Consider the following 25,332-nt stretch of genomic DNA (forward strand, 5'->3'; position numbering starts at 1 on the left):
AGTTCCCATGTATCCAGACGAATCCCCACTTTCGACAGTTTTCAATGTGCTTTATCTTTTTGCCAACACAAAAATACAACCGTCAGTGTTCAGGCTTTTCCATGTCCCCATGGTTCTTTCCAAAAATAGAATGTGTCGTTAAATTGTCCATTTAGACCACTGTGTGTGCACATTTACATACTCTAGGTGTACCATGTTTTAGCATTGAAGTGATGCTAAAAACCTGCAGTGATGCCTTACTATGAGTTATGTTTGAAAAAATGCATATTGACTCTGTGATGGGAGGATGTTGGGTTAAGAATTATGTGTGTGTGTGGTCAGAAACAATATGTTCAACAGGAAGAAGGAGGGGCAGGAAAACTGGTGATGTCAGCAGAAGAGAAGGGAGGACCGCCTTGCCTTTTCCTTTTTCCTCCTCCTACACCCCCCTCCCCCGCCCCCCTCTTCTTATCAGTGTGGTATAGGGAGAGCGAGAGAGGGGATCAGTAGGAGATTGGACGAACATTAACAACCGTGCAGTGGAGATGGGGGAAGAGAAAAAGGGAAACAGGTCAGGATAAAGAGAAGTGAACTAAAAGAAAAGACTAACATAGAATAACATAGTTATTCCCACTGTCCAACAAATTCAGAGCAACGGATGACACAAAGAGTGAGAGAGTAAAAGAGAGAGGAAGGGAAGAGATCAGAAGGTGTACCAGCTAAGCGTCAGTCCTCTCGGGGAGAGGGCTCAGTACTTGTTTCTGGAATTGGGTGGGCCCATCACTCCGAAGACTTGACCACCACCACAGCTGCCATGTACAGTGGATATGGAGGTATGAACCAGTGGAGTGCAGCTCAGTGAGGCTATCTCATCTCTAATCATTAACTCTGTGTTTGTCAGGATGAACTGACTGTTGCTGGTTAACAGGTTTGTAACTTATTATGAGTTGATGGTTAGAGAGAAACCAACAAACCAATAGAACCTGTAACCTGTTTGGAGCTTTGTTTTGTCATGGTCATATGACTTGGAGGATGTTTCTCCCACAGCATCATACAAACAGTCTTATATGCATATTGTGGCAAGTGTAGCCTGGGTTGTGTCTTGGTGCCATTTGTGATCTTTTGTGTAGAATATCCACATTTGTCAAACTGAGTGTAAAGGATGGGTTTGTCGTGGAGAAAAACACGTTGACAAGCATATTTTTGACACTGTGTGTGAGAGAGAGAGAGAGAGAGAGAGAGAGAGAGAGAGAGAGAGAGAGAGAGAGAGAGAGAGAGAGAGAGAGAGAGAGAGAGAGAGAGAGAGAGAGAGAGAGAGAGAGAGAGAGAGAGAGAGAGAGAGAGAGAGAGAGAGAGAGAGAGAGAGAGAGTAATTGACTTAAATTGCATACATGGAGAAATATTTGTTTCATATTTGTATAGATAAAGCGTGATTATATCGGACTTTGCAACTTAGTAATTATTGTTGATTTAGTTTAATGTTACTGGAATAAGAAATTGTAAAGGTTGTATTCGTACTGTAAATTGCATTGTATTTAATAATATTAACATTCTAGGGATAGAGTGTCTAGATGAAATCTGAAATGATGTTGGTTGATGAAGGTTATTGTTGAAGTAGTATGTTTTCACACCTGAGATTTGTTGTTATTTCCCATTTATTTTACTATGGTAAAGATTTGATCCTTGCTTGAGTTATGTAATCAGGTTAGGAGTTAAACTAGGTAACTTTACCATGTCGAATTATGCATCCAACCATATAAATCCAACCAAGCCCTTTTGGCTTTAAAAAACCCTTTGCACATTGTACTGATAAATAACATGATACAGACAGCAAACTGTGGCCACACTTGCTGCTGCGAAGCTAACATGCAGATAGCATGAGACAGTTTCCCACAGCCAGCACACCAGCTGCAGTAACGTAACAATACCAAACACACCAATGTGACACTTGCACCTGCCTGCTAACTAACCAGTTGGGGTTAGCTATCACAAACATTGGCAAATGAGACAAACCAAACCTGGCAACGCTAATGTCCCCCACTCTGTCTTCATGCCTTTCTGCTCTCAAAGGTCTCTCAGCCATAGCTGGACTGGCCATCGCGACCACCAGGACAAATCCCAGTTGGCTGCTGCAGTGGGTTATTAACAGTTGCATTGTCACATTGGTCTTCTGGTGTATCGTCAAAACATCCATAAAGTTTTCACTGGTGCCTTCAGTCTCTGTCCCGGTAATCTCTGTGTGCCTATCATACACAGCGGACTCTCCTCCATGGCTCCTCCTCGGCCATCTGTCCATCTTGACAATGCAATTATGTTATGGAGAATTTTCCGCTGTCATGCTGCCACCAGTAGAAGTTTCTCCCAGCTTCTAGTTTTTATGCTAAGCTATGCTAACCACATCCATACTCCAGATCTGTAGCACAAGTGATATCGTTTCTTTTTTTTCCCCAACATATTCTTTTTAATTGTAAAAACCTGATGCCCACCCATGACGAGAGTAGACCATCTAATGTAGCCTTGAGGAGTAGGCTGCAGATGTCTGATGACTCTACACCACCAGACTTCTTCCTTGTTTAATGAAAACTTAGTCCTCAGCCCCAGCTGAAGGTCACTTGAGGCAATTTATCTGCTTTGGACCACAAGCTGTGTCCTTGATAATGATTGATTGAATGAATGAATGAATATCAGCCTACCTCCCAACACCTGTAAACACACTGTGATGTGTAAAATCAGTGCACTTCACCTTTCACACATGAGACTGATATCGATATTCTCATCTCAGTTTTATGATGACTTATACAAATAAGTGTTCTGCAAAACTATTCTGTTAAGATTTTGGAACAGTTCCCTACAGTCCAGGCTGAGATTACTGCTTTTACTGATGTCAAAGTTAGATGATTATTGTATGGTAATACAGCAGTAAACAGCAGTTAAGTATCTTAAGTCCATACTGTGTTACTGCACAATAATAACATAGCATTAACTAAAGAAAGACATCATGCTCACTGCTATGGCCCTTTCAGCCTTATAATCATTTTTCAGACACTTGTATCCTTTTCCTGGAAATGAGCAAGCATGGCTGTACAGTAAAGCTTTTGGGTTATTCCTGTGACTCAGTATAGCCATAAACTGCACTGGTCTTTTCCTGACCCTGCCCTCCTTGCAGGATGTTACTCCCTCCTGGGTTTTCTTCTCCTAAAGACAGTTGTATGAGGGAGGGAGGGGCCTGGAGTCATGAAACTAAACTGTATGTACATTATGTCTGGCAGTGAGAGAACAAAGTATGTAAAACAGTGGTGTTGTGAGGGGAGGAAACTATTAACATCACATGGAGAATTAATAATCCCAAGAGGAATACTAAGGCCTGACCCGTCTTTCACCTTGTTTCATACGCAGTGTTGTCAGTGGCTGAACCAGGAAATGTTCTTCAAGGCCATTTTTGTGCTGTTAATTGTTCATTCAGAACTTTCACCGACAGAATTTATTAAGTTCTTACATCACCCACCATAGTTATAGGTAGAGACAAATGTCTTTTACAGATTCTTATCCTAAATATGAACATACAAACTCTTAAAGGTATAATATATAACTTTTCCACATTAAAATGTCGAAAAACAACTTGACCTATGTTATATTTTTTATGCCTCCATGCCAGCATCAGACATGATGTTTTCTGGTTGTCCGTCCGTCTGTCCCGTTCTCATGAACGCAGTCTCAGTAACACCTTGAGGGAAATTTGGTACAAACATTCATTTGGACATTCATTGTGCACTTACATTATTCCAAATGTTTCCAGCCCTTTTCAGGAAAATACATTATTTTAATCATGGTAACGGCCCATTTCATTTGGTCTCCTGTCATTGACTTCATATGCCCTTTGAGCATTCGTCAGTGTTGTGGTTGTTAGAAGCATAATTGACTTTTATCCAGAGTTAAGCAACATTTTTACAAAAGATTTTTTTAGGTAAGGTAACAGTGCTGTATTTAGTGTTTTTACCAGATTTAATCACCAGGTCCATTTTGGAGGGGAGGAATCCTTTGTGGATAATTTGGCTCATAGTTAAAACTGAATGACTGACACTGAAGGAAATTCAGAGCAGGAGAAGCTGACTGCAATAATGGTAAGGGTGGTGAAGACAACAAATCCCATGATCCCGCACTGCATCACGACCTTGTTTTGATTGAGAGACCCTTAGTGGCAGAAATTGACATAATGTATTTCACACACAATATGTAAATGTCTTTATTTAACCTAACCTCATTTTTATACCTGAACCATCTCAAGGCTTCAGGTAATTTCAGACCAATTCTGAAAAGACTTCAAAAACCAAACAGGTAGCAAATCCTGTTTTTTCACTCTAAACTAATTTCATGCATTGTAAAATCTTTTGGAGATGACTGCAGAAATTTCTAGGGCTGCCCCCTAAAAATTCATGCTTTGAATCATCAGTTGAGAAGCCTCCGAGTCAACTCTCATTTTTCAAATATTCATTTATTTATTTTTTTAACTGCACTGTTGTATGCAGGATAACAGCAACAGAACTGGAAGGCAGCTTGTTTCTGTTCACTGCTGAAAAACTCTCAACTCTAGTGCTGAATGTCAGCAAAAGTGGTTGGAACCAAGATGGCGGCACAAACCCTTCCACTGCCGTCCAATGTGACTGTCTCTGCTGACAGAACTGTCAGCTGCACAACAGGAAAGACGAGACTTGGTGTGCTAGGATTTTATTATTGAACTGTGATACACACTTTTATTTCTTTAACTGTGTGGTGAAGTGATGTCGTCATATCACAGATGAAGAACAAAGACATTAAAGCTTTAGTCTTTCAGGTAAAACATTAGACTCATGGAGACTGTCACAGGAATTTGGTGTGGATTGGCTGCTCTGCAGGTGCACTGGACTCTACTGTAATAGTGCATGTATTGAGTATTGAGGAGTTTAGTGTTTTTGCAGGGATTGTACTGCAGCACACAATATGGCCCAGTTCAGACCTGGTATTAACATCCTTCCTGAGTGATCTGATCACAAATGGACAGCTCTAAGTTCAGGTGTGAATGCATCCAGGACACATTTGAGATCCAGTCACTCAGACCACATTCAGAGGTGGTCAGTTCCACATGTGGCCACATTCTGTTAGCAGTGTGAACACAGGTGGTGATGTTGAACGACCGCCTCCCCTACTAGCGTCCTCTGACACAGTCTGATGAGTCCCTTCACAGTTTCATAATGTTTTTATTTTATTTCACTATTTCTAATAGATAAAACCTGATTTCATTTTAGAACTGTGAAACAGTGTAATGATTTGCTCAACCCCTCTATATCGCTCTCTCTCTCTTTCACTCTCTATCTCTCTCTCTGTCTCTCTCTCACTCACACACACACGCAGATGCACATTGACAGTTGACCTGTCTGTCTTATTGGCTAAAAACAACAACACACAACAACACTCTTCTGATTGGCTCACTGACGTGTTGTTACTAGAGAGAAGCCTGAGAGAGGAGATGTAAAACTACACTGAGATGGTTTTTGGTTCTTAAAACCACAGATATATCTTCTGATGGAGATCAACACTTCAAATAAAATATAGGAGAAGTTAAAATATGGGACCTTTAACCAATATTGCCTGAGCTTATGTGTTTTTCAGCCTAAAAGGACATGTTTCATTCACCGTGGAAATATGAGTAGTGTATTTATTTCATTGTTGTAGCAAAAACTCAAAGCTGACCAATCCTGCCACAGATCCACTGTGTTGTACTGGTGTGTGTGATGGCAGATATACAAACACATTGCAGAGTATGAATATTTTACAGGCAGCAATTATAAATGTAGTTTCTCTTGTTCTTCTTAATTCCGCTCTAGATATTTTATTTTTTTTATTTGTCGTGATTATCTATATGATGATTTATTTTCCAGTAAAGCTTCCTCTCTGAAATTTACTGTTACTGAGATTTTGTGAAAGTGAACAATGTCCTGCCTTAGCACGTAGCTATATAATTACAGTTCAGTATGTCTTAAAGAGGCCCTATTATGCTTTTCCGAGTTTCCCTTTCTCATAGTGTGTTCTATAGCTTTTTGTGCATGTAAGTGATCTGCAGTTGGAAAGTTCTCACCAAAGGGAGAAACTCTGTCAGGGCAAAACCCAGACCTTACTTCCTAGACCTACTGACATCAGTACATCTCTTGGTGCTGCCCACCTGCAAGCTGGACACCCCCTGCAAGCTTGGCACGCCCCTACACAAGGCACAGCACATAACCACTCTTCCCTCCTTCCTGCCTGACAGTGGGTTCGCTTGTTTTCCTGTTCCAGTCCAGCTTGTGAAGGTGGATCAGGTCTAACATCATCTTCAGGTTCAGAATCAGACTCTTGCTCACATCAATAAGGCAGAACCAAAGCCTAACAACTACAACTGTTTGTTTACATCAGCATGTGGACAGAACATAGTTGCCCTGGTAGTTGCAAGCAAGCTGACCAATCAGAGCACACTGGACTATGATTGGGTGAATAGAGTAGAGGGTGAATAGAGTACAGTATAAGATGTATAGAGGAAGAAAAAAAATGTCTTTTTGGAACACTGAAGTACTTAAATCTCTTTTAGCAGAGACCAAGAGTAAAATGATGAACACTAAATATGGCCTTAAAAGGTCCTGTTAAAAAAACCAGTAAGATCAGTCATTATTATTATCAGGCTGCTTCTTATACTGAAATATGAATGTTGGTATCAGTGTTAAAATTCCAGTAGTGGTTGTGGTGTGTAACAGATATGAAATAAGGATTCATATTTGAGTAACAAGAGCAGGTGTAAAAAAGTACACAAACCTTCTTCCTTTTCATCGCACAATCTTTTGTAAGTCCCACAGAACTATGCTGATTGATTGATCATTATTGTTCTAGACACAAAAGTGTGTTTTTCCAATTTTCCACTGTGTGTGTGTGTGTTCTTGGATTTGTCTGTCTGGCTGAATTAGAAATTCTTTATATGACAGATACACACAAATCCAAATGCAACTGTAAGTAGACCAACAGCTTTTTATGTTGAAGGTTGTGACTGTTGTAACAGCTCCTGCTGGCTCCTTCCATACAACTCACTTTTAAAACAATAGCATTTGTTCAGCTGACTTGTCCGGCCCCACTGTGCCTATTTTGAGACATGAGCTGTCCAATCATAAAGGACTGCCATGTGATTTATTATTTATAGCCTCCTTCCAGTGATGTGTTTGGCTATGCATTATCAAGCTATATAGTCTGTCAACAGTATATCAGAGTTCATCATTTTCTTATTGAGGAAATGTTTCTATCTCGACAAGTCATTCTGTCATTTCTATCTAATGTAAAAATACAGGTTTGAAACATTCTGAATAATTCTCTGGGGACCGTGAATATGAAGATTAATTAAAATAAAAATGGTTAGTATTTGTGAAGATATCTTGTACTGAAAAACTAATATCACCATCCGTAGGTCATCCTGCAAAAACAATGTATGGTATCATAGGTTTGGATGTTGCAAAATGTAATATCTCGGTACAGTCCAGGCCAAAGATTATGTTATACAAATGATCACAGGGAGGGGCCAGTGAGGGTTATAGTATAAATTATATTCTTGTTTCTTTTTCTTTTTCTTCTCTTTTTTTAATGTTTCAGGTGTTTTTTTTATAACGTATAATCATATTATTGTACTTAATTTTTCAGGCATAAGTGATGTTGCCACTAAACAGCAGATCAGTTTTATCTGTTAGATGCCAAAGTAAAATGTACAGTAAGCAAAGCAGTGAAATTAGGGTCAGACTCATCAGTCTGTGAAAAACTGCAAAAAATATGATATTATGAAAAATATTGCATCATATAGTGTGAAATATCCTGATATTCCATAATGTTGAATATTGGCCCAGCCCTATTATATACATTGACTAAGCGTAGTGCTGTGTGTGTGTGTGTGTGTGTGTGTGTGTGTGTGTGTGTGTGTGTGTGTGTGTGTGTGTGTGTGTGTGTGTGTGTATGTGTTTGGGTGCAGGCTGCATTTTTCCAGAATGGTCTGGGAGAGCGAGGCCAGAGAGCATCAAACAATAGGTGTGGTGTCACTCGCTCTCTTTCCACAGGCGTGTGGAAGGCTGAGTGTGTGGCACTGAGCCACAGCCCCAGTGTTTATATGAGAGCCTCAATAGCAGAGGAGATGGTGTGACTGGACTCTGTTGTTATCATTGGGCAGGACTGCACCACTGTGTGAACCAGGTAGGGACACAACACACAGCACAGTGTGACAGATCGAGAAGCTGATGGATCATTAATCTTAACGGGGTGCGGACTAATTGGCTAATGAAAGGCTGTCACTAAGGCTGGATAGACACAGTGGCAAAGTGGTGTGAGTGGGAGAAATGTGTCTGAACTGGGACTCTGACAGAGACATGGAGCCACGTCAAGGTTGGTGTTTGGTTTTATTAGAGTGTGGGGGTGTAACTGTGCTAAAACTCCACTCCTTTTGGGTTCACGGTTCAGTAGATTTTTGATACAGCAGGGAAAACAAGAGAGATGCAGATGATGATGGTACCACAGACCAACAAACCAATCATCAAAGGGCTGTGTGCAGATGTTAGTAATTAATAACAATACAGATATTTACACTTTGTCATTGCAGTCTTAAATTCTAAATTACATTCAGTTCATTGCTGATTTGATGGATGTTGATCTGCTGTGGTCGCCATAGATACTGACGTCACTGCTCTGATTCTGTATGTGAAGGGGAGAAGATTCTGATGCAGACTGAGTCAGGCAGGCAGGGTTGATCATTGTTGTGTGTCATTGTTTCCATGAACATCAAGCAGCCTCACAGGTGGTTTGAGGATTTAGTGTTTCTTTGTGTGACTCAGATACTTCAGAAGAGACGACACCATTGTTATGAAATGTATCGGCCACTGTGTGCTGCCTTCACTTGTACAGCTCATAAAAAAATGTGTAGCAGAGACCTTTCCAGAGGCTTTCTCTTTAGAGACGGTGAACAGCCTTGACAACAACCCATGGTGATTTATCAGGAAATGAAAGAGGAAGGTGCCTGAATGAGATGGACCCAGCATGACCCAACCTTTCCACTGGCTCTGTTTGTCCACTCTACACCTCTGCCAGGCTCCGAGTGTCTCTCTGAAATCTGTTTGTCTCTCGCTCTCCTTCAGCTTCTCTGTCTGTGCGAGAACTTAAACTAGGCTAAGTCAACAAATGTTTGACCATAGTCACAGCACACACACATACATACACTCATACACTCGTACACTCATACACTCATAAGGATTTTTAAGGGTGGAAGTAAGAAGCTCCTGCTGCTGTTTTTGTTTTTGGTTAAAAGTAAAATTTTCTTCAACATTTTTTACTTTAAAGATGACATGAAAGTTGGGCAATCAGTTTACTTCAACTATAGTGAATATTAGTGAAAAGTACTCTGTCCATCCCTTGTGATGTAGTTGAACTCCAGCAGATCTGACCTTTTCTCGGCAGCCCTCAGGACTATCTCCCTTTGTTAAATTTCCTGTCAGGAGAGGCAGTTGCATCTGACTTCCTGTAGGATTGTGACATTTCCTGTCCGGTGGGAGGGGGTGTTTGGCAGTCATCTTGTAAAGGCTTTTCAGCTGTTTGAAGAAACAGGATACAGGACACTGATAGACCACAGTAGGAAAACACTGCTTTAGCTGACAGAAATCAACCGCTGACTTCAGCCTCAATAACAAAACACTGCTGCGGGCCACAGACACAGATGTTGGTTAAAGGCCAGAGGATGAACAATGGATTAAACCCAGACACGGTTTAGGTCCAAGTAATAAAATGATTTAAACTGAAGCAAAAATTTTTGAGTTCAAACTGGTCCTGTATAAAGAAATGATTTGCATTAAGTGTTAGAGTCAGAGGACACCACACACAGCTGGCAGTGTATTAACCAGTCTCACCTACAAATTGAAAGACAAACCGACATGAAGTGTCTGTGTAATCTCTGAACTCTGTGTGTGTGTGTGTGTGTGTGTGTGTGTGTGTGTGTGTGTGTATGTACTTGTACTTGCTACATAGTAAGGACCAAAAAAAGTATTTTACTAACAGAGTGAGGACATTTTGGGAAAGTGAGGACATTTTGGCCGGTCCTCACTTTTTGAGACACCTTCAAATCACATTTTGAGGGTTAAGAGTTGGTTTTAGAGTTATGGTTAGAATCAGGTTTAGGTTAAGGTTAGGGTCAGGGTTAGGGTTAGGCACTCAGTTGTGATGGTTAAGGTTAGGGTAAGGGGCTAGGGAATGCATTATGTCAATGAGTGTCCTCACAAAGATAGAAGTACAAGTATGTGTTTGTGTGTGTTTGTGTGTGTGTGTGTGTGTGTGTGTGTGTGTGTGTGTGTGTGTGTGTGTGTGTGTGTGTGTGTGTGTGCGCGCGTGCATGCGTGTGTGTGGTGTGCTTCTGCTTTGATTAACTGACTCTTGAGGAAGAGACAGACAGATGAACTGTACAGTGTTGAACCTCTGGCAGTGCAGTGAAATGTGCTGTGGATTTTGTTGTTACATGATGTCAGATTGCTCTCATGACACATGATGTTTTAGTAAGTGTGTTAGTCAAATGGTGACACATCAGATGTAGTCTTCAGTTAAATCTGAGACAGCTGCAGCACAGAGACAGACACACACCTGACACAGGTTTTGGAATGATTGTACAAAATATCATTATTCCTGATAAATTAAATGTCAGCTTATGCAATAATTCAGAATTCAGAAGTTTGAACTGACAAATTCTACACAGCACATTTCTGTCTTTTCTTCCACTGTCCTGCATCATCACTGTCAGTGTGGTTTTCCTGATGGTGTTTCTGCACCAAAATTTAATTACTGGTGTTTTTCTGTTTGTTTCTTATTATTTCATCCCCATTACTGCACATGCATGTCATAAACTATTAGATTGTTGTTGACCATGTAACTGCAGCATCCCTGCTTAGATTCTGACTGTGACCCTCACACTCTCTTACTTCCTGTGTGTCACTGCAGTCAAACTGTCAGATTATGCAAAAAAAAAAAAAAAAGGTCTTAGAAAAAGGTAGAGAGTGAGTGTGTGGAAGCAGGTGTCACACTGTGGTGTCAGCTGATGGTTCTGGTCTTCTGCTCTGCACAGGGAGTCCGTCCCGAACTCTCTCCACCATGTCGCTGTCAGTTCGCCCAGTCAGACGCCTCACCTCCAGATCCATCACTAGGAGCCAGAGTTTCACTGGAGTCAACACCTACGACAAGTCCTACAGGTACACACACACACGCACACGCACACACCCACATGTACACACTTGACAGGACATCCTGTCAGGTGGAGCTCAAAAGACGGACAGTCTGACTTTGCTCAGGGTGGAAAAGGACCAATATGAAATTTTTAGGTCTGATATAGAGTATTGTAACTCAACTTTCAGATAATCAATACAGTTGCTACAATACAGATTTACCCTTTGTCTCTGATAGATCCTGTACACTGCACCGTCATAGATGAATTGTTAACATCTGTTTTTATGTGATGTTGGGATTATGAGATTTCAGGCTGGTTCAGAGGCCGTTTGATTGAAGTTCTTCCCTTTAAGAACACAGTAACAGTTTTGCACCAGTTTCAATTCATTTGAATGAGGTTGTTGTGATCAGTGGATTCAGTCACCAAGGTAAATGTGTGGAGATCAGTGTGGAGTTGTAGAAGAGTGCATCTGTCCGCTTGGACCAAGCGAGACTGCTTCAAGTCTTTGTGCAACATCAAATAATCATATTTCACATAATTTACAGTGTTCCTATATCTGTAATTCATCTTTTGCAATGACGGAGGCAAAATAAGTAGGATATATATATACTTGCATTTGTCTAGGCCTATGCACTACCTCAGCCTTCTTATACCTGCTATAATTATATGGATTTATGCCATAAATAATTGTACTGCACTATCACAAATTGCCATCTTCTCTGTAAACCCTGAAAGAAACTGTTTCCGGCCAAAAACTACAGCAGTGCAACATGAGTAACACATTCACTCAGACTTGATAGACAAGATAGTTTTCATGGTATAATCATATTATATTATGTTACTTTATGTTTTTATACTCTATCATGAAACTGTCTCCTCATTACACCATGCCAACACCTCTCATTAAGACAAAAAACGTCTGGTTACCACAGACGCACTGAACTCACACAACTGAACGTCATGGGGTGTTTCCACACTCACCGGCCACTTTATTAGGTACACTTTGCTTGTACCGGGTTGGACCCCTTTTGCCTTCAGAACTATCTATTGGACTGAGATCTGGTGACTATGGAGACCACTTGAGTACAGTGAACTCATTGTCGTGTTGAAGAAACCAGTTTGATATGATTTGAGCTTTGTGACATGGTGCGTTATCCTGCTGGAAGCAGCTGGTAAACTGTGGTCATAAAGGGATGGACATGGTCAGCAACAATACTCAGGTAGGTTGTGGCGTTTAAACGAGGCTCAGTTGGTACTAAGGGGCCAAGAAAATATCCCCCACACCATTACACCACCACCACCACCACCACCACCAGCCTGAACTGTTGATATAAGGCAGGATGGATCCATGCTTTCATGTTGTTGATGCCAAATTCTGACCGTACATTTGAATGTCGCAGCAGAAATCGAGACTCATCAGACCAGGCAACATTTTTCCAATCTTCTGTTGTCCAGCCCGTGTGAACTGTAGCCTCAGTTTCCTGTTCTTAGCTGACAGGAGTGGCTCCCAGTGAGGTCTTCTGCTGCTGTAGCCCATCTGCTTCAAGGTTCGATGTGTTGTGCGTTCAGAAATGCTCTACTGCAGACCTTGGTTGTAACAAGTGGTTATTTGAGTTACTGTTGCCTTCCTATCAGCTCGAAGCAGTCTGGCCATTCTCCTCTGACCTCTGACATCCACAAGGCATTTTCTCCCAGAGAACTGCTGCTCACTGGATATTTTCTCTTTCTCTGACCATTCTCTGTAAACCCTCGAGATGGTTGTGTGGGAAAATCCCAGTAGATCAGCAGATTGTGAAATACTCAGACCAGCCTGTCTGCCACCAACAACCATGCCACATTCAAAGTCACTTAAATCACCTTTCTTCCTCATTCTGATGCTTGATTTGAACTTCAGCAGGTCATCTTGACCATGTCTACATGTCTAAATGGATGAGTTGCTGCCGATTTATTGGCTGATTAGATATTTGCGTTAACGAGCAGTTGAACAGGTGTACCTAATAAAGTGGCTGGAGAGTGTATGTGCCTGATGTACAATTTTTGGACATTTAGGTGAAATGTACTGCAGGAGCTACTTCACTGAAATTTTGTATATGGTGGTATTGAGTCATTTTGCCAAATTCCTGTTTCACGGCGAAACATCAAAATTTGCCATGCCGCCAAGGCAACACTGTTCTGACCATGTTTGAGGTTCTGGTCAAACTGCCAGGAGTACATCAATGGAGAGAAACTGTCATATCCTGTTGCCCATAGGCACTTTGACTATGACTGTATAGTGAGTCTTAATATGTGTAAAGTCTGGGGCAGATTGGACAGAGTGTAACTGAGCTAAAATGACTTCCTGTTTCATGGCAAAAGAATTCGCAGTACCACCAGGGAAACGGCGTGTATACGCTAACCCCAATAAACCAAGCAGTTTCAATGAGTCCTCACACAGGTTGGTGCTTGGGCCCTAAATATCCTGTTGTTATGTAAAGAGCATCATGTTATGTGAAAACGTTGCATGGGGGGAGAGAGACAGACTGGGTCTCTGATGAGAGAGAGTTCGATGAAGCTGATCTGAGGATGCCAGGTGAGGATGATGCTGACCTGATGTTGCTGATGTTGCAGGAACCTCTCAGTGTTCAGCACTCCAGGTCTGAGCAGGAGGCCCAGCAGAGCCAGCAGGATGTTTACCATGTCCACCAAGTCCAACCCACCACCTAAAGTTCCTCAACCAGAACGACTGGATCAGGTCTATGAGGCACTGAAAAAAGGCCTTCAGTGAGTACACTCACACAAACAGACGGCAACGCTCAGCTTTCATTTCAAAGGAATTTCGAGGGCTTAGCAGCAGCAGCTAACAGTTAGCCTTGCCTTTGTCTAAAGGTATGATCATTCACTTACCAATACCTCTAAAGCTGATTAATTATAAACACTGATCGCATTAGTTTAATTGGTTTTTTCAACACGCCGAGCTACAGTAAACAGTAGAAAAACACAGTGAACTGGACTCACAGGTGAAACCCTGCTGAGGAGCACAAAGGGTTAATGAGCAGTGAGAGACACTCAGAGAGCAAAGTTTCACTTTCAGCTCATCAAACCGAAAATATTTGCATGGCCAGATTTTACACTAGATACATTTAACCTGTGTGTGTGTGTGTGTGTGTGTGTGTGTGTGTGTGTGTGTGTGCGTGCGTGCGTGCGTGCGTGCGTGCGTGCGTGCGTGCGTGCGTGCGTTCTCTAAGGTCTTACCTGCAGGTTCATCAGATGGACTTGGACAGCCTCAGCAGACAGATGAAAGAATCAAAGAGGAACTCTAGACTGGTATGACCTCACATGTTACCATTTGGCTTTGCCCTCATAAAGCTCCATATTTTACTCTTCTTCCGTTTTTTATCTGAAGTGTTGATCTTCATCAGAAGATATATTTGTGGTTTAAAGAACTAAAAACCATCTCAGTTTAGTTTACATCTACTCTCTCAGGCTTCTCTCTGCAGCGCTAGTAACAACAGGTCAGTGAGCCAATCAGAAGAGAGGCTCTGAGTCTCTCTTCTGATTGGCTGACTGTTTTCTGAGTGATCCAATGAAAATATAGCAGATTTCAGGTAAACACTCTTCTGCTCTGAATGGTGGGTCCAGATGGAAGGGGCTTGGGGCGTGGCTTAGCCTTTGATGCTTTCACAGTATTAATATGGAACCTAGACCTGCTTTATACTCAGACCATATGGAAATCTGCCTTTAGACTGTATGGACCTTTAAACCCAAACCCGGCTACAGTTTTCCTCTGTCTAATGTGGATCTAGGCCAGGGGTCGGCAACCCGCGGCTCCAGAGCCGCATGTGGCTCTTTCATCCCTCTGCTGCGGCTCCCTGTGGCTTTGGAAAATAAATAATGAGTATTTAATTTACATTTATTTTATTTTAGTTCGTTAGTATTTTAAATGTTATTCTAAATTTGAAGATAAAATAAGATAAAATAAAATGTGTTTAATTTTTTGTCACTCGAAATACAACCGCCGGTGTGTGACACCCACCGGCACGCGATTTATTGAGCTTTTCGACCCCCGGTAGGCCAACCATGGATAAATCTAAGAATAGAAAAGTTTTGAAGAAAACAGAGCGTTTAATGCTACGTGGGCAGATTCATTTGCTTTCACTGCTGACGAGGAGAACTCAAATAGACATTGAGTATTTTATTTGAAAGTAACCCTTTTTTTCGGAGTTCAAAATGTTTTTGTTGCATGCAGAAATAAAATGTTGTTTTCTCTGCAGCAGTTCATTGATTTCATAAATGCAACACACTATAGTTTTTTTATACATAGCATAAAGGTAAAAAAACGATATAGACAGTGACATCTTCATTTTAGTTGTCAAAAAAGTTTTGTGGTTCCCGGTGTTTTCTTTTCTGTGGGAAACGGGTCCAAATGGCTCTTTGAGTGTTTAAGGTTGCCGACCCCTGATCTAGGCCCTTTAATGTTGAGGTTGGCTAATTAAGGTTAATTAAGGTTGGCTGAGTGGTGATGTGTCCTGGTTTGTCACTGTTTCTATCTTGACACCTTGATAACTGTTTGGAAATTGAAAATGTTCTGACAAAGCAAAACAACATTGAACATGAAGAGTGTACAACACATTGTCACTTCATTAAAATGTGGGGAATACTGATGACTTGATGCTTTCTTCCTCTTCAGGGTTTCCTGTATGAACTAGACAAGGTGAGTTACTGCCACTTCTTACATAGTTATATTAAAGATGGAGTTTTATATTTTATTTCTGACGTTTTTTAAGGATCCAGTCATATTTTAGTAAGAAGCTCCATGTTTACTTGTAGTCCTGATAAAGTAATTCTAATGTTTCCTCAGCACTAACTACATCAGTAGACCTGCACAGTTATGTCACCACTCTGTATCTCTCACCTTCTCCTCTTTAACATTCATTATTTCCAGTCACTTCTTCTTGTCCATTTCTTTGACACAGGCGCAAGCTAGCCTCAGTGTAGCTCAACATTTCCTCCACAGATGTTTTACAATAAAAGCCCTCCAACAGCTCAGTGGCCTGATCCCTTTCTTGATAGGCTTGAAACCTTTGAAGGAAGTCTTGATTGCAGCTTAACAGTGATCCAGAAAATGGAAATTAGAATCGATATTTGTGTGTTGTGTTGTGTTGTGTTGTTACGTTACATTGGAGTTCATTGACCCACCTTAGTGTTTTTAGGAGGCACCAGCTTTGTACTGGCTTGAGACTCAAACTGGATGTGGGTTGATCAGGATTAAATGTACTGTGTGTTTGACTCTAACAGCAGGTGAAGGTGACTGAGAGGTATATAAGACGACTGGAGTTTCACCTCAGCAAGGTAAGACCACCTGACCCCTGTCAGAGAAATCCTTTCCACATGTCAGAGAAATGTGTTCATGAACATTGAACTCCACTGAACTATTTGCTTTGTATTTATGTTGAATTTTTGTATTCACACAACCTTCCAGTGCCCCCTGATATTTTAATGTGGGGTTACTCTTTGTATATATGTTTTTAAAGGGTGGACAAGACACAAAAACGTTACAGAAACAGATACAGTCTTTATTTATATAGCACTTTTCATACAAAGCATGTAGCACAAAGTGCTGTACATGATAAAATCATAAAACAAAGCAAACAAAATCCATCACCAAACAAAACAAAACTCAGTGTAGTTTTACATTCTCTCTTGAGCTCTAGCAACAGGTCAGTGAGCCAATCAGAAGAGAGGATCTGAGCCTCTCTTCTGATTGGCTAATTGTTTTCTGGATTTTGGAATAAAAATATAGCAGATTTTATTTGCATTTCTGATCCTTGGTTTATTGTAACCCAAAGCGCTCTGGGTTTGTCAGCTGTGAAATGTCTCTGTTACACTACTGCATGCTTCTTAAATGCAAACCACCAAGTGTCACAGCAGTAAAACTCCACTTGTTTCATTTATTTGTTGAAAAGTTTTGATATAGATCACCTTCCCTGACCACTGTTTTCTTTAATCTATTCTCCTTCATGTATTCTCTGATTTGCAAATGTCTGACCATGCAGGCAGTTCCTTGCCGTCGCAAAAAATTCTCCTCCCACAGTTGAACTTTCTGCAAGCAGGGCAATGACCTATTCCAGTCAGGAAGAGACTGGCTGTCCTGGCTGCTGGTAGCAGCAATTCAATTCAATTCAATTCAATTTTATTTGTATAGCGCCAAATCATAATATACATTATCTCAAGGCACTTTACAGGGTAAGGTCAAGACCTTACTTTGTTACAGACAAAAACCCAACAGCTTCCACAACGAGCAAGCGCTTGGCGACAGGGGGGAGGAAAAACTCCCTTTTAACAGGAAGAAACCTCCAACAGAACCGGGCTCAGGGTGGGCGGCCGTCTGCCTCGACCGGTTGGGTTTAGGAGAAGATAGAAAGAGGGGGTGGGGGGAGGAGAGGGGAGAGAAGAGAGAGAGAGACCAGGAACAGCTGTGTCGGTAATGGTGTTATCAATAATAGTGACAGGTAAAACCAGCAGCAGAGAGTCAACAGTGTGGTTGTACTGGGCTACAGAGTTGATAAGCTTAAATTTTCTGTGCTACCTAATATAAATCTACATACAAACCGAATACAAATCTATTTTGTGATTATTGGTTATGTACACTCATACACTCTATGAGGTTATCAGAAACATAAGTGCACTCACCTGCTGATATAGCAAGAACCCAGTAGCAGTGACTTGATAAAGAGCAAGCCTGATTGGTGAAGTCAGGCCAATGATGGTGTTGCTAGACTCTGTGTGTGTGTGTGTGTGTGCCTGTGTGTGCGTGTGTGCGCGTGTGTGTGCATGTGTGTGTGTTTGTGTATGTGTGTGTGTGTGTGTTCTGGTGGCCTCTGCAGCAGCAAGCTGTCAGGGCTCTTGATACTGAGCTGCTCTTAGTGGTAGAATGAGGCCACTTGTTATGGGTCTTGATGATGGTGCTTGATAGAATCTCTCTGTACAGACAGTTTGAATAGAATAACTTCAGCAGGCCATGGAGAAAACTGTACTTCAAGCCAACATTTTCCCCTTACAGTTTACACTGCAAATGAATAAGCTGTACAATAACACACTAATATTCAATATGTAGAAATTTCTGTCATAACTTTCAGATGCTAAATGCTGCTCTGATATTTTCATATCAGCGATGGATCAAATGTGCAATGTGAAAGTGGACACTGTCGTTCCCCTGCGCTCCACACAGCTGTTCAGACTCTTTCAGCTCATTGTTTTGGTTTTGTGACTCTCAAGGTTTGCTTTCACAAATCTGATCTCTGATGGATCCACTGTCCATGACCTGCTCAGTAGCAAATGGCAGACAAAGTCAGCAACCAGCTGGTGAACCTAGTGGAGCATTTAGAAGAAGACGGTGCTTTCTCCTGACCGAAGCAGTCTGGTACTGACTCCTGTTCTCAGTGAACCTGCTTTTGTCTTTGCATAGGACAGAAAGATGAATTGTGTAACTTTTTGCCCTTTTCTCCCCAGATTGAGGAGCTTTATGAAGCCTACTGCCTGCAGAGGAGACTCAGGGATGGAGCCGACAAGATGGTGAAGGCATACACTGCCTCTCCAGGCAGCAAGGAGGCCAGAGAGAGTCTAACAGAAGCCAATAAAGGATACAAAGAGTACACAGAGGTGAGACACAGAGGACAGGACTGGGGGGATGGAGTGAAAAGTGGATCAAGGTAAATGTATAGTAATTGTGGGAGGATTGGGCAATTACATAAGCAAATTGTAGGGGACTACATGAAAGAGTAACAGAATATAACATATCACAGCTAGTGGGGATGATGAGCAGCATAAATGTCAGCACTATAGATCAGAAATGAACAAATGAAAGTCTCCATCAATCTTCTCTGTAGAACATGTGTGTGCTGGAGAGTGAGTTGGAGAACCAGCTGGGGGAGTTCCACATTAAGATGAAAGGTGAGAATATGTCTTCACTCTTTTCATACTCCATTTTCCTGCTTTCCTTTCATTGTCTTCTGTTCTCTCCTAAAATCACATGCTGAGGGAGGTGCATCCTCCACAGCTCATTGTGACTGGGTGGAATTCAAAGGATCTTTGAATCAAACAGTTTCTCTCCTGTTCATGATGTCGTCTTCTCTTCATCAAGTTCCGCTCCATTGGTCACGTGACGCCAGCTACGGCAACAAACATTGTAGAATCAAAATGTTTGACTCAAATCTTGGGTTCTGAATGTGACCTGTCCAATTTGAGCAACTTGAAATTTTCCCTCTGAATTCTGAAAAAATAATGGTGAAATGAGTTATTGGAAATTTCACAAGTTGAATTCACAGTCAAAAAAAATTCAGATCCATAATTTAATAATAATTTCTATTTTTCTCTCAGGTCTGGCTGGATTTGCTAGATTATGTGCTGGTGACCAGTATGAGGTTAGTCCATCAGCTGTCTGTCTGTGTGTCTGTCTGTCTGACCATCAGGGGGCGACTCCACTGGTTGTAAAAAGAAGTCTGATTGTATTGTCTATGTGAAAATGTCTCTACTTCTCACTTGATTCATTACCTCAGTAAAGGTTTTCCTGATGAGTTTATGGTCTCAGTCTCTAGTTTCAAGTCTTCTTCAATTCAGCATGTTGTTCATTTGTTAAATTATGGTCCATTTAGAGGAAAATAGACAATAAAGCAGGGGCTGCATTAGGGTGATCTACCAGACTGTACCTTACAATCAGGATAGAGGACAGAGCAGGTCAACAGCATTATGCACAAGGAGGATGGTGGGACCAAAATCCAGATCCAAAACATCTGGACTGAGGCACCGAAAACCAAGGGAGGAACAGAGGTTCCAGGAAGACCGGGGATCTGGCATGGAGAGCCTGAGTGAAAAGAGAGGTGGAAGGGGCACAGCCTGGGGGATAAACATGGAATAAACATGGATTAATTGAGAAAGAGACTAAAGGGAGAAGAGTAACAGACACAAGGCCTGAAGCCACTGACTGAAAGTGTGTGTGTGTGTGTGTGTGTGTGTGTGTGTGTGTGTGTGTGTGTGTGTGTGTGTGTGTGTGTGTGTGTGTGTGTGTGTGTGCGCGCGCGCGCTCAGATCTTTATGAAATACGGTCGGCAGCGGTGGAAGCTCCGGGGCAGAATCGAGATCAATGCCAAGCAGGTGTGGGACAGTGAGGACATGGTGTTTCTGCCTCTCATCAATGAGTTCCTTTCTGTGAAGGTCAGTCCCTCCCACTGTCTTTTTTAATTGCTTTGGATTTATTTTCACTTATGCCTACTTCTGAATGGACAATGAAAGCAATCTGATCTTGAATACTGTTTCTAAAGAAATCGTACTTGATGTTGTCCTTTGGTCTTATACTTGTGAATATTCCCAGGGTTCAGGGTTCTGTCCGGACCAGTAGCTTCTGTCTTTCACTTTTGTGTCTTATCTGAACTGAAGTGAACTGTGGAGAATAATGTTGATACTTTCACTGGTGTAGTTTGACAGTGCGTTGGTTTCAGCCTGAGTACGACCTGGACACTGGCAGGAGAAGCCAGAAGACAATGTTGACTTGATCAAACCATATTTCTGCGGTCTGCTAGGTGACAGAGCTGAAGAGCTTAGCCAATCACGTGGTTGTAGGAAGTGTTTCCTGTGAGACCAAGGACCTGTTTGCTGCACTGCCCCAGACAGTTGCCGTGGATATTAATGACCTTGGGACTATTAAGCTCAGCCTCGAAGTCACCTGGAAGTAAGTTTAGCCAACCATGCTGACTGTTCCTTTAATGTTTAATGTTCAAGTGTTACTCATTAACAGAACATCACTGAAATATTAAATGGAGTGTTTTAATGGAGTGATTTCTTCTATCTCTGCCTTCCACCCCCCCACCCCCCCACCCCACCCCACCCCACCCCACCCCTCCTCCTTCCCCCGTCAGTCCATTTGATAAAGATGACCAGGGGTCAGTGGCAAGCACTGTCAACAAAGCCCCGACCGTCAGTAAGAGATTCTCAACAATCTTCAACCAGAGTCCACCTGACACACCGTCTTTACGTGAACAAGCCTTCTATGTGAGTTAGTGGTTCATCTTTTACCCTCCAGAGCAATGTTTGACCAAATGTTTAATCAGAGGAATATCACTCCTCTGTTGCTGACTGGTTGCACTTTGTGCTGGTATTGATTACCACCCTTATATTTCCATATACACTGCCTGGCCAAAAAAAAAGTCGCCACCTGGATTTAACTAAGCAAATAGGTACGAGCCTCCTATTGGATAATTACTGCATGGGTGATTATCTTTCAGCTGGCAACAAGTTATTTAACCCCAACTGGTGCAATGAGTTGCTTCTCATTTCTTAAACCACCATGTCGAAAGACACATCCCGTGGTCGTGGAAAAGATGTTAGTCTGTTTGAGAAGGGTCAAATCATTGGGATGCATCAAGCAGAGAAAACATCTAAGGAGATTGCAGAAACTACTAAAATTGGGTTAAGAACTGTCCAACGCATTATTAAAAACTGGAAGGATAGTGGGGACCCATCGTCTTCGAGAAAGAAATGTGGCCGGAAAAAAATCCTGATTGATCGTGATCGGCGATCACTTAAATGTTTGGTGAAATCAAATCGAAGAAAAACAACAGTAGAACTCGGGGCTATGTTTAATAGTGAAAGTAAGAGCATTTCCACACGCACAATGCGAAGGGAACTCAAGGGACTGGGACTGAACAGCTGTGTAGCCTTAAGAAAACCATTAATCAGTGAGGCTAACCGGAAAAAAGGCTTCAATTTGCTAGGGAGCATAAAGATTGGACTCTGGAGCAATGGAAGAAGGTCATGTGGTCTGATGAGTCCAGATTTACCCTGTTCCAGAGTGATGGGCGCATCAGGGTAAGAAGAGAGGCAGATGAAGTGATGCACCCATCATGCCTAGTGCCGACTGTACAAGCCTGTGGAGGCAGTGCTATGATCTGGGGTTGCTGCAGTTGGTCAGGTCTAGGTTCAGCAACAGCATGTGGTCAAAGAATGAGGTCAGCTGACTACCTGAATATACTGAATGACCAGGTTATTCCATCAATGGATTTTTTTCTTCCCTGATGGCACGGGGATATTCCAAGATGACAATGCCAGGATTCATTCATTCATCAGGCTCAAATTGTGAAAGAGTGGTTCAGGGAGCATGAGACATCATTTTCACACATGGATTGGCCACCACAGAGTCCAGACCTTAACCCCATTGAGAATCTTTGGGATGTGCTGGAGAGGGCTTTGCGCAGCGGTCAGACTCTACCATCATCAATACAAGATAAATCTTGTGACATTGCAGAAGCTTATCGAAACAATGCCACAGCGAATGTGTGCCGTAATCAAAGCTAAAGGCGGTCCAACAAAATATTGGAGTGTGTGACCTTTTTTCTTTTGGTGGCAACTTTTTTTTTGGCCAGGTAGTTTATATTATCATGTATAAAGCATGAGAGAGTTGCAGAGAACTGAGGAATGTCCAGACCTCTTTTGGATTTACACTCAAATGCGTTTTGATTGTTTCTGATCAAAATTAATTAACATGAAAACACTGGGAGGAGCAAAAACTTATATTTCTCATCAAAGACTTTGTCAAATTCATCACATTCCTGGAACTGGTCGTTGTATCCTCACACTCAATGGGACAGAGCTGAGATCTCTTGGTTTAGAGCCACTGCAGAGTGAGTTTAGCCAAAACCCCGGCCCCTAACCTCTCCCACTGCACTTTGCTCCACCTGCTGCTCCTCTGATGTGTAGTCCCTGCCTCGGAGTCTGACCAGGCGGCAGCACTGGCCGCTGCTGGACATCTTCAAAGACACGCTTAGCCAGAGCTGTTCCTGTAGTGACAACTCGCCAACAAGACACGCCACTGCAGTAAGTCATGACGGAGTAGAACCAGTGGAGATTATAGAACGGCAGAGCCCTCTGGTACATTGATTAGCGGCGGTAAAGATGGCGTAGATCATTAGAAACCTAGAACACTCGTCTCTGTTTGTTTGCTCATAGCCTCATGGAGCCAGGATGAGGTATGTATGCAAGGTTTCCAAGCGGCTCTGCAGCTGATTTCACCGTTCGTTGACAGGAACTACAAACCGGCTGCGGTAGTGTAGTTAGATAGTGTAGATAGCACATACTGTATACGATGCACGGTCTTATAGAGCTGTTAGAGCCTTCTGACGGAACCTAGACAATACCTGTAGCCACCCTCTGGTGAATTTATGATGATAAACCTGGAGAATTGTGCAGCTATAAATCTGTGTGTTTCACCACCTGCTGTGAGGTAAGACAGTGTAAAACCTGTGAGACTATAGAGGATGTAGAGAAACATCTGCTGGCAACAGCTATGATGGAGACAGACTTAGTTTTTTTTTTTTTTTTTATATTAAAATCTCCTACATAATAACCTAATAACAATATACTGACCAAGTTCATAGCTGAGACCTGGGAACTCTGCTTCAACTTACACCTACTGTTTACTTTTACATTTACATTTACATTTACTCATTCAGCAGACACTTTTATCCAAAGCAACTTACAAGTGAAGTATGCAGTATGTACTACTGTACCAAACACAGCTGTGTGAGCACAATTTCCCTGTGTCACCTCCTCTCCTTCAGTGAAGAACCTATGATGTGGCTCTGGACTGATGGTGTTCAATGTGTGTGACAGAGCGAGGGCCCCTAATTGCCTGGGGCCCCAGTCAGTTGCCTCTGATGAAGGAGTGTGTCTGTATTTTTTTAGTCTGAAGTATCCCAAAGCCCAAAAAGCATTTCCTGACCCTGATCAGCAGATTATCAGAAAAGTGTGGGAATCAATCCACTGTCATCTACAGTGAAAACAGGGGCAAAGTGTGTGAAGTGTGTCACTGAATCTGCAGTGGTGTTGGTCTGCATTAGCCTGCTAGCTCTTGGTCTGCTGAGGCTCATGGCCTGGAAGAAGAATAGAGAGAATAGAGAAGAATATAGTCTCCAGGATTTCAATAATGGAAAACTTAATGGAATTACAGATTAAACCATCTCTCCCGGAGAGCAAACTCTGTTGCGATGTTCATACTGGAGTCTAACTATTGTTTAAAGCTGCGGTAGGCAGAAGTTCTGTGGTGTCATTGGGCAAAAATCACATATCTGCTCAAACAGCCTGATGTGTCCCCTGTTGAAGACACTGCTGTGAAAGGTGGGCGTCAGAATGTGTCCTCCTTTGTGTGTTTGTCCATATCCCGCCTGTGTTTGATCGCCACTCTTCCCCTTTAGAACATGCTGCGGCGTCATGAAGAGCTGGAGAATGGAACCGCTTGGTCCAATTCATCTGAATCTTCTGATGACTCCTCTAGTCCTCAGCTGTCTGTGGGAGGACTACGCACCTCCACACAACAGAAGGTAACACACAACACACTAAACATTGGTTATGACCTGCAGTTCTGTGCTGGTATCAGAATACAATATGACCATCTCACTCCTCTCTGTTCATCATTGTATATTATCAGGTTTGTAAACTAGACTGACACTTTCACATGTGATGGCTCATCTAACTAAACTATATCTTGTAATTAATGTGTCTGTGATGTCATTCTTTTAGAAAAGAAATTAGATCACTTCCTGTTTGTAAGTGTAAAGCATCATGGTTCACAGTCAGGGGACTTGTGCCTGGCAGGCCTCTCTGAACTACTTCCTCTCAGGCTCCATACAAGTCCTGCATCCTTTGTTGGCACTGGTAGATTGTGCTGCTAATAACTTCAGGTCCACTGCAGTCCTTCTCTCAGGACAGCAGCTGTGCAAAGACCTCAGCATCGGCTTCAGTTTATTTAGGTTAACTAACAGACAGACAGAAACCAAACTAAAAGCCTTCATACCCTGTCCGTCACAATCTCTGGGAACAGTTGCTCTGCCACTCTCAGGCATCTGTGTCTCGACGGTAACCTCTCTCTGACATCTGCCCTCTGTTAGGCTCTTGAATGTCAGTCAGTTCCAAGCTCATTGGTTCCTACTGAAGACTTAACTCTTTAAAAATCTGTAGTTTGAAAGATTTTTAAAGAGGGCTCAATCATTTCCTGAAACTGTTTGTTTTTAACAAACATGTTAAAAACTACAGCTGTTTTTGGTTATTGTGCCGTTTTGTTTCACCCTGTCTAATATTGTGAATGTATATCATTACAG

At 42.0% G+C, this 25,332-nt stretch overlaps 1 protein-coding gene across 3 annotated transcripts in view; it reads left to right on the top strand.

Moving 5' to 3' along the window:
* Positions 1 to 25,332, top strand: part of ripor1 (RHO family interacting cell polarization regulator 1) — a 65,734-nt gene that overhangs the window by 21,723 nt on the left and 18,679 nt on the right. The window contains exons 1-13 of one of the 3 annotated variants that reach the window (XM_071488901.1): positions 439 to 812; positions 11,111 to 11,234; positions 13,817 to 13,969; positions 14,434 to 14,512; positions 15,876 to 15,899; positions 16,484 to 16,537; positions 18,698 to 18,847; positions 19,075 to 19,138; positions 19,565 to 19,608; positions 20,273 to 20,398; positions 20,764 to 20,912; positions 21,100 to 21,232; positions 24,430 to 24,555. In XM_071488901.1, coding sequence (XP_071345002.1) covers positions 794 to 812; positions 11,111 to 11,234; positions 13,817 to 13,969; positions 14,434 to 14,512; positions 15,876 to 15,899; positions 16,484 to 16,537; positions 18,698 to 18,847; positions 19,075 to 19,138; positions 19,565 to 19,608; positions 20,273 to 20,398; positions 20,764 to 20,912; positions 21,100 to 21,232; positions 24,430 to 24,555 — 1,245 coding nt within the window. In that variant the 5' untranslated portion in view covers positions 439 to 793. Of the gene's footprint in view, positions 1 to 438; positions 813 to 7,999; positions 8,209 to 11,110; positions 11,235 to 13,816; positions 13,970 to 14,433; positions 14,513 to 15,875; positions 15,900 to 16,483; positions 16,538 to 18,697; positions 18,848 to 19,074; positions 19,139 to 19,564; positions 19,609 to 20,272; positions 20,399 to 20,763; positions 20,913 to 21,099; positions 21,233 to 24,429; positions 24,556 to 25,332 lie in introns of those variants that run through there. The other 2 variants (XM_071488917.1, XM_071488909.1) reach the window with 2 other exon arrangements.

This window comes from Trachinotus anak, unplaced genomic scaffold (assembly GCF_046630095.1).
Source record: "Trachinotus anak isolate AG129_WGS33_773 ecotype Australia unplaced genomic scaffold, CSIRO_AGI_Tana_v1 ptg000002l, whole genome shotgun sequence".
NCBI classification, from domain to species: domain Eukaryota; kingdom Metazoa; phylum Chordata; class Actinopteri; order Carangiformes; family Carangidae; genus Trachinotus; species Trachinotus anak.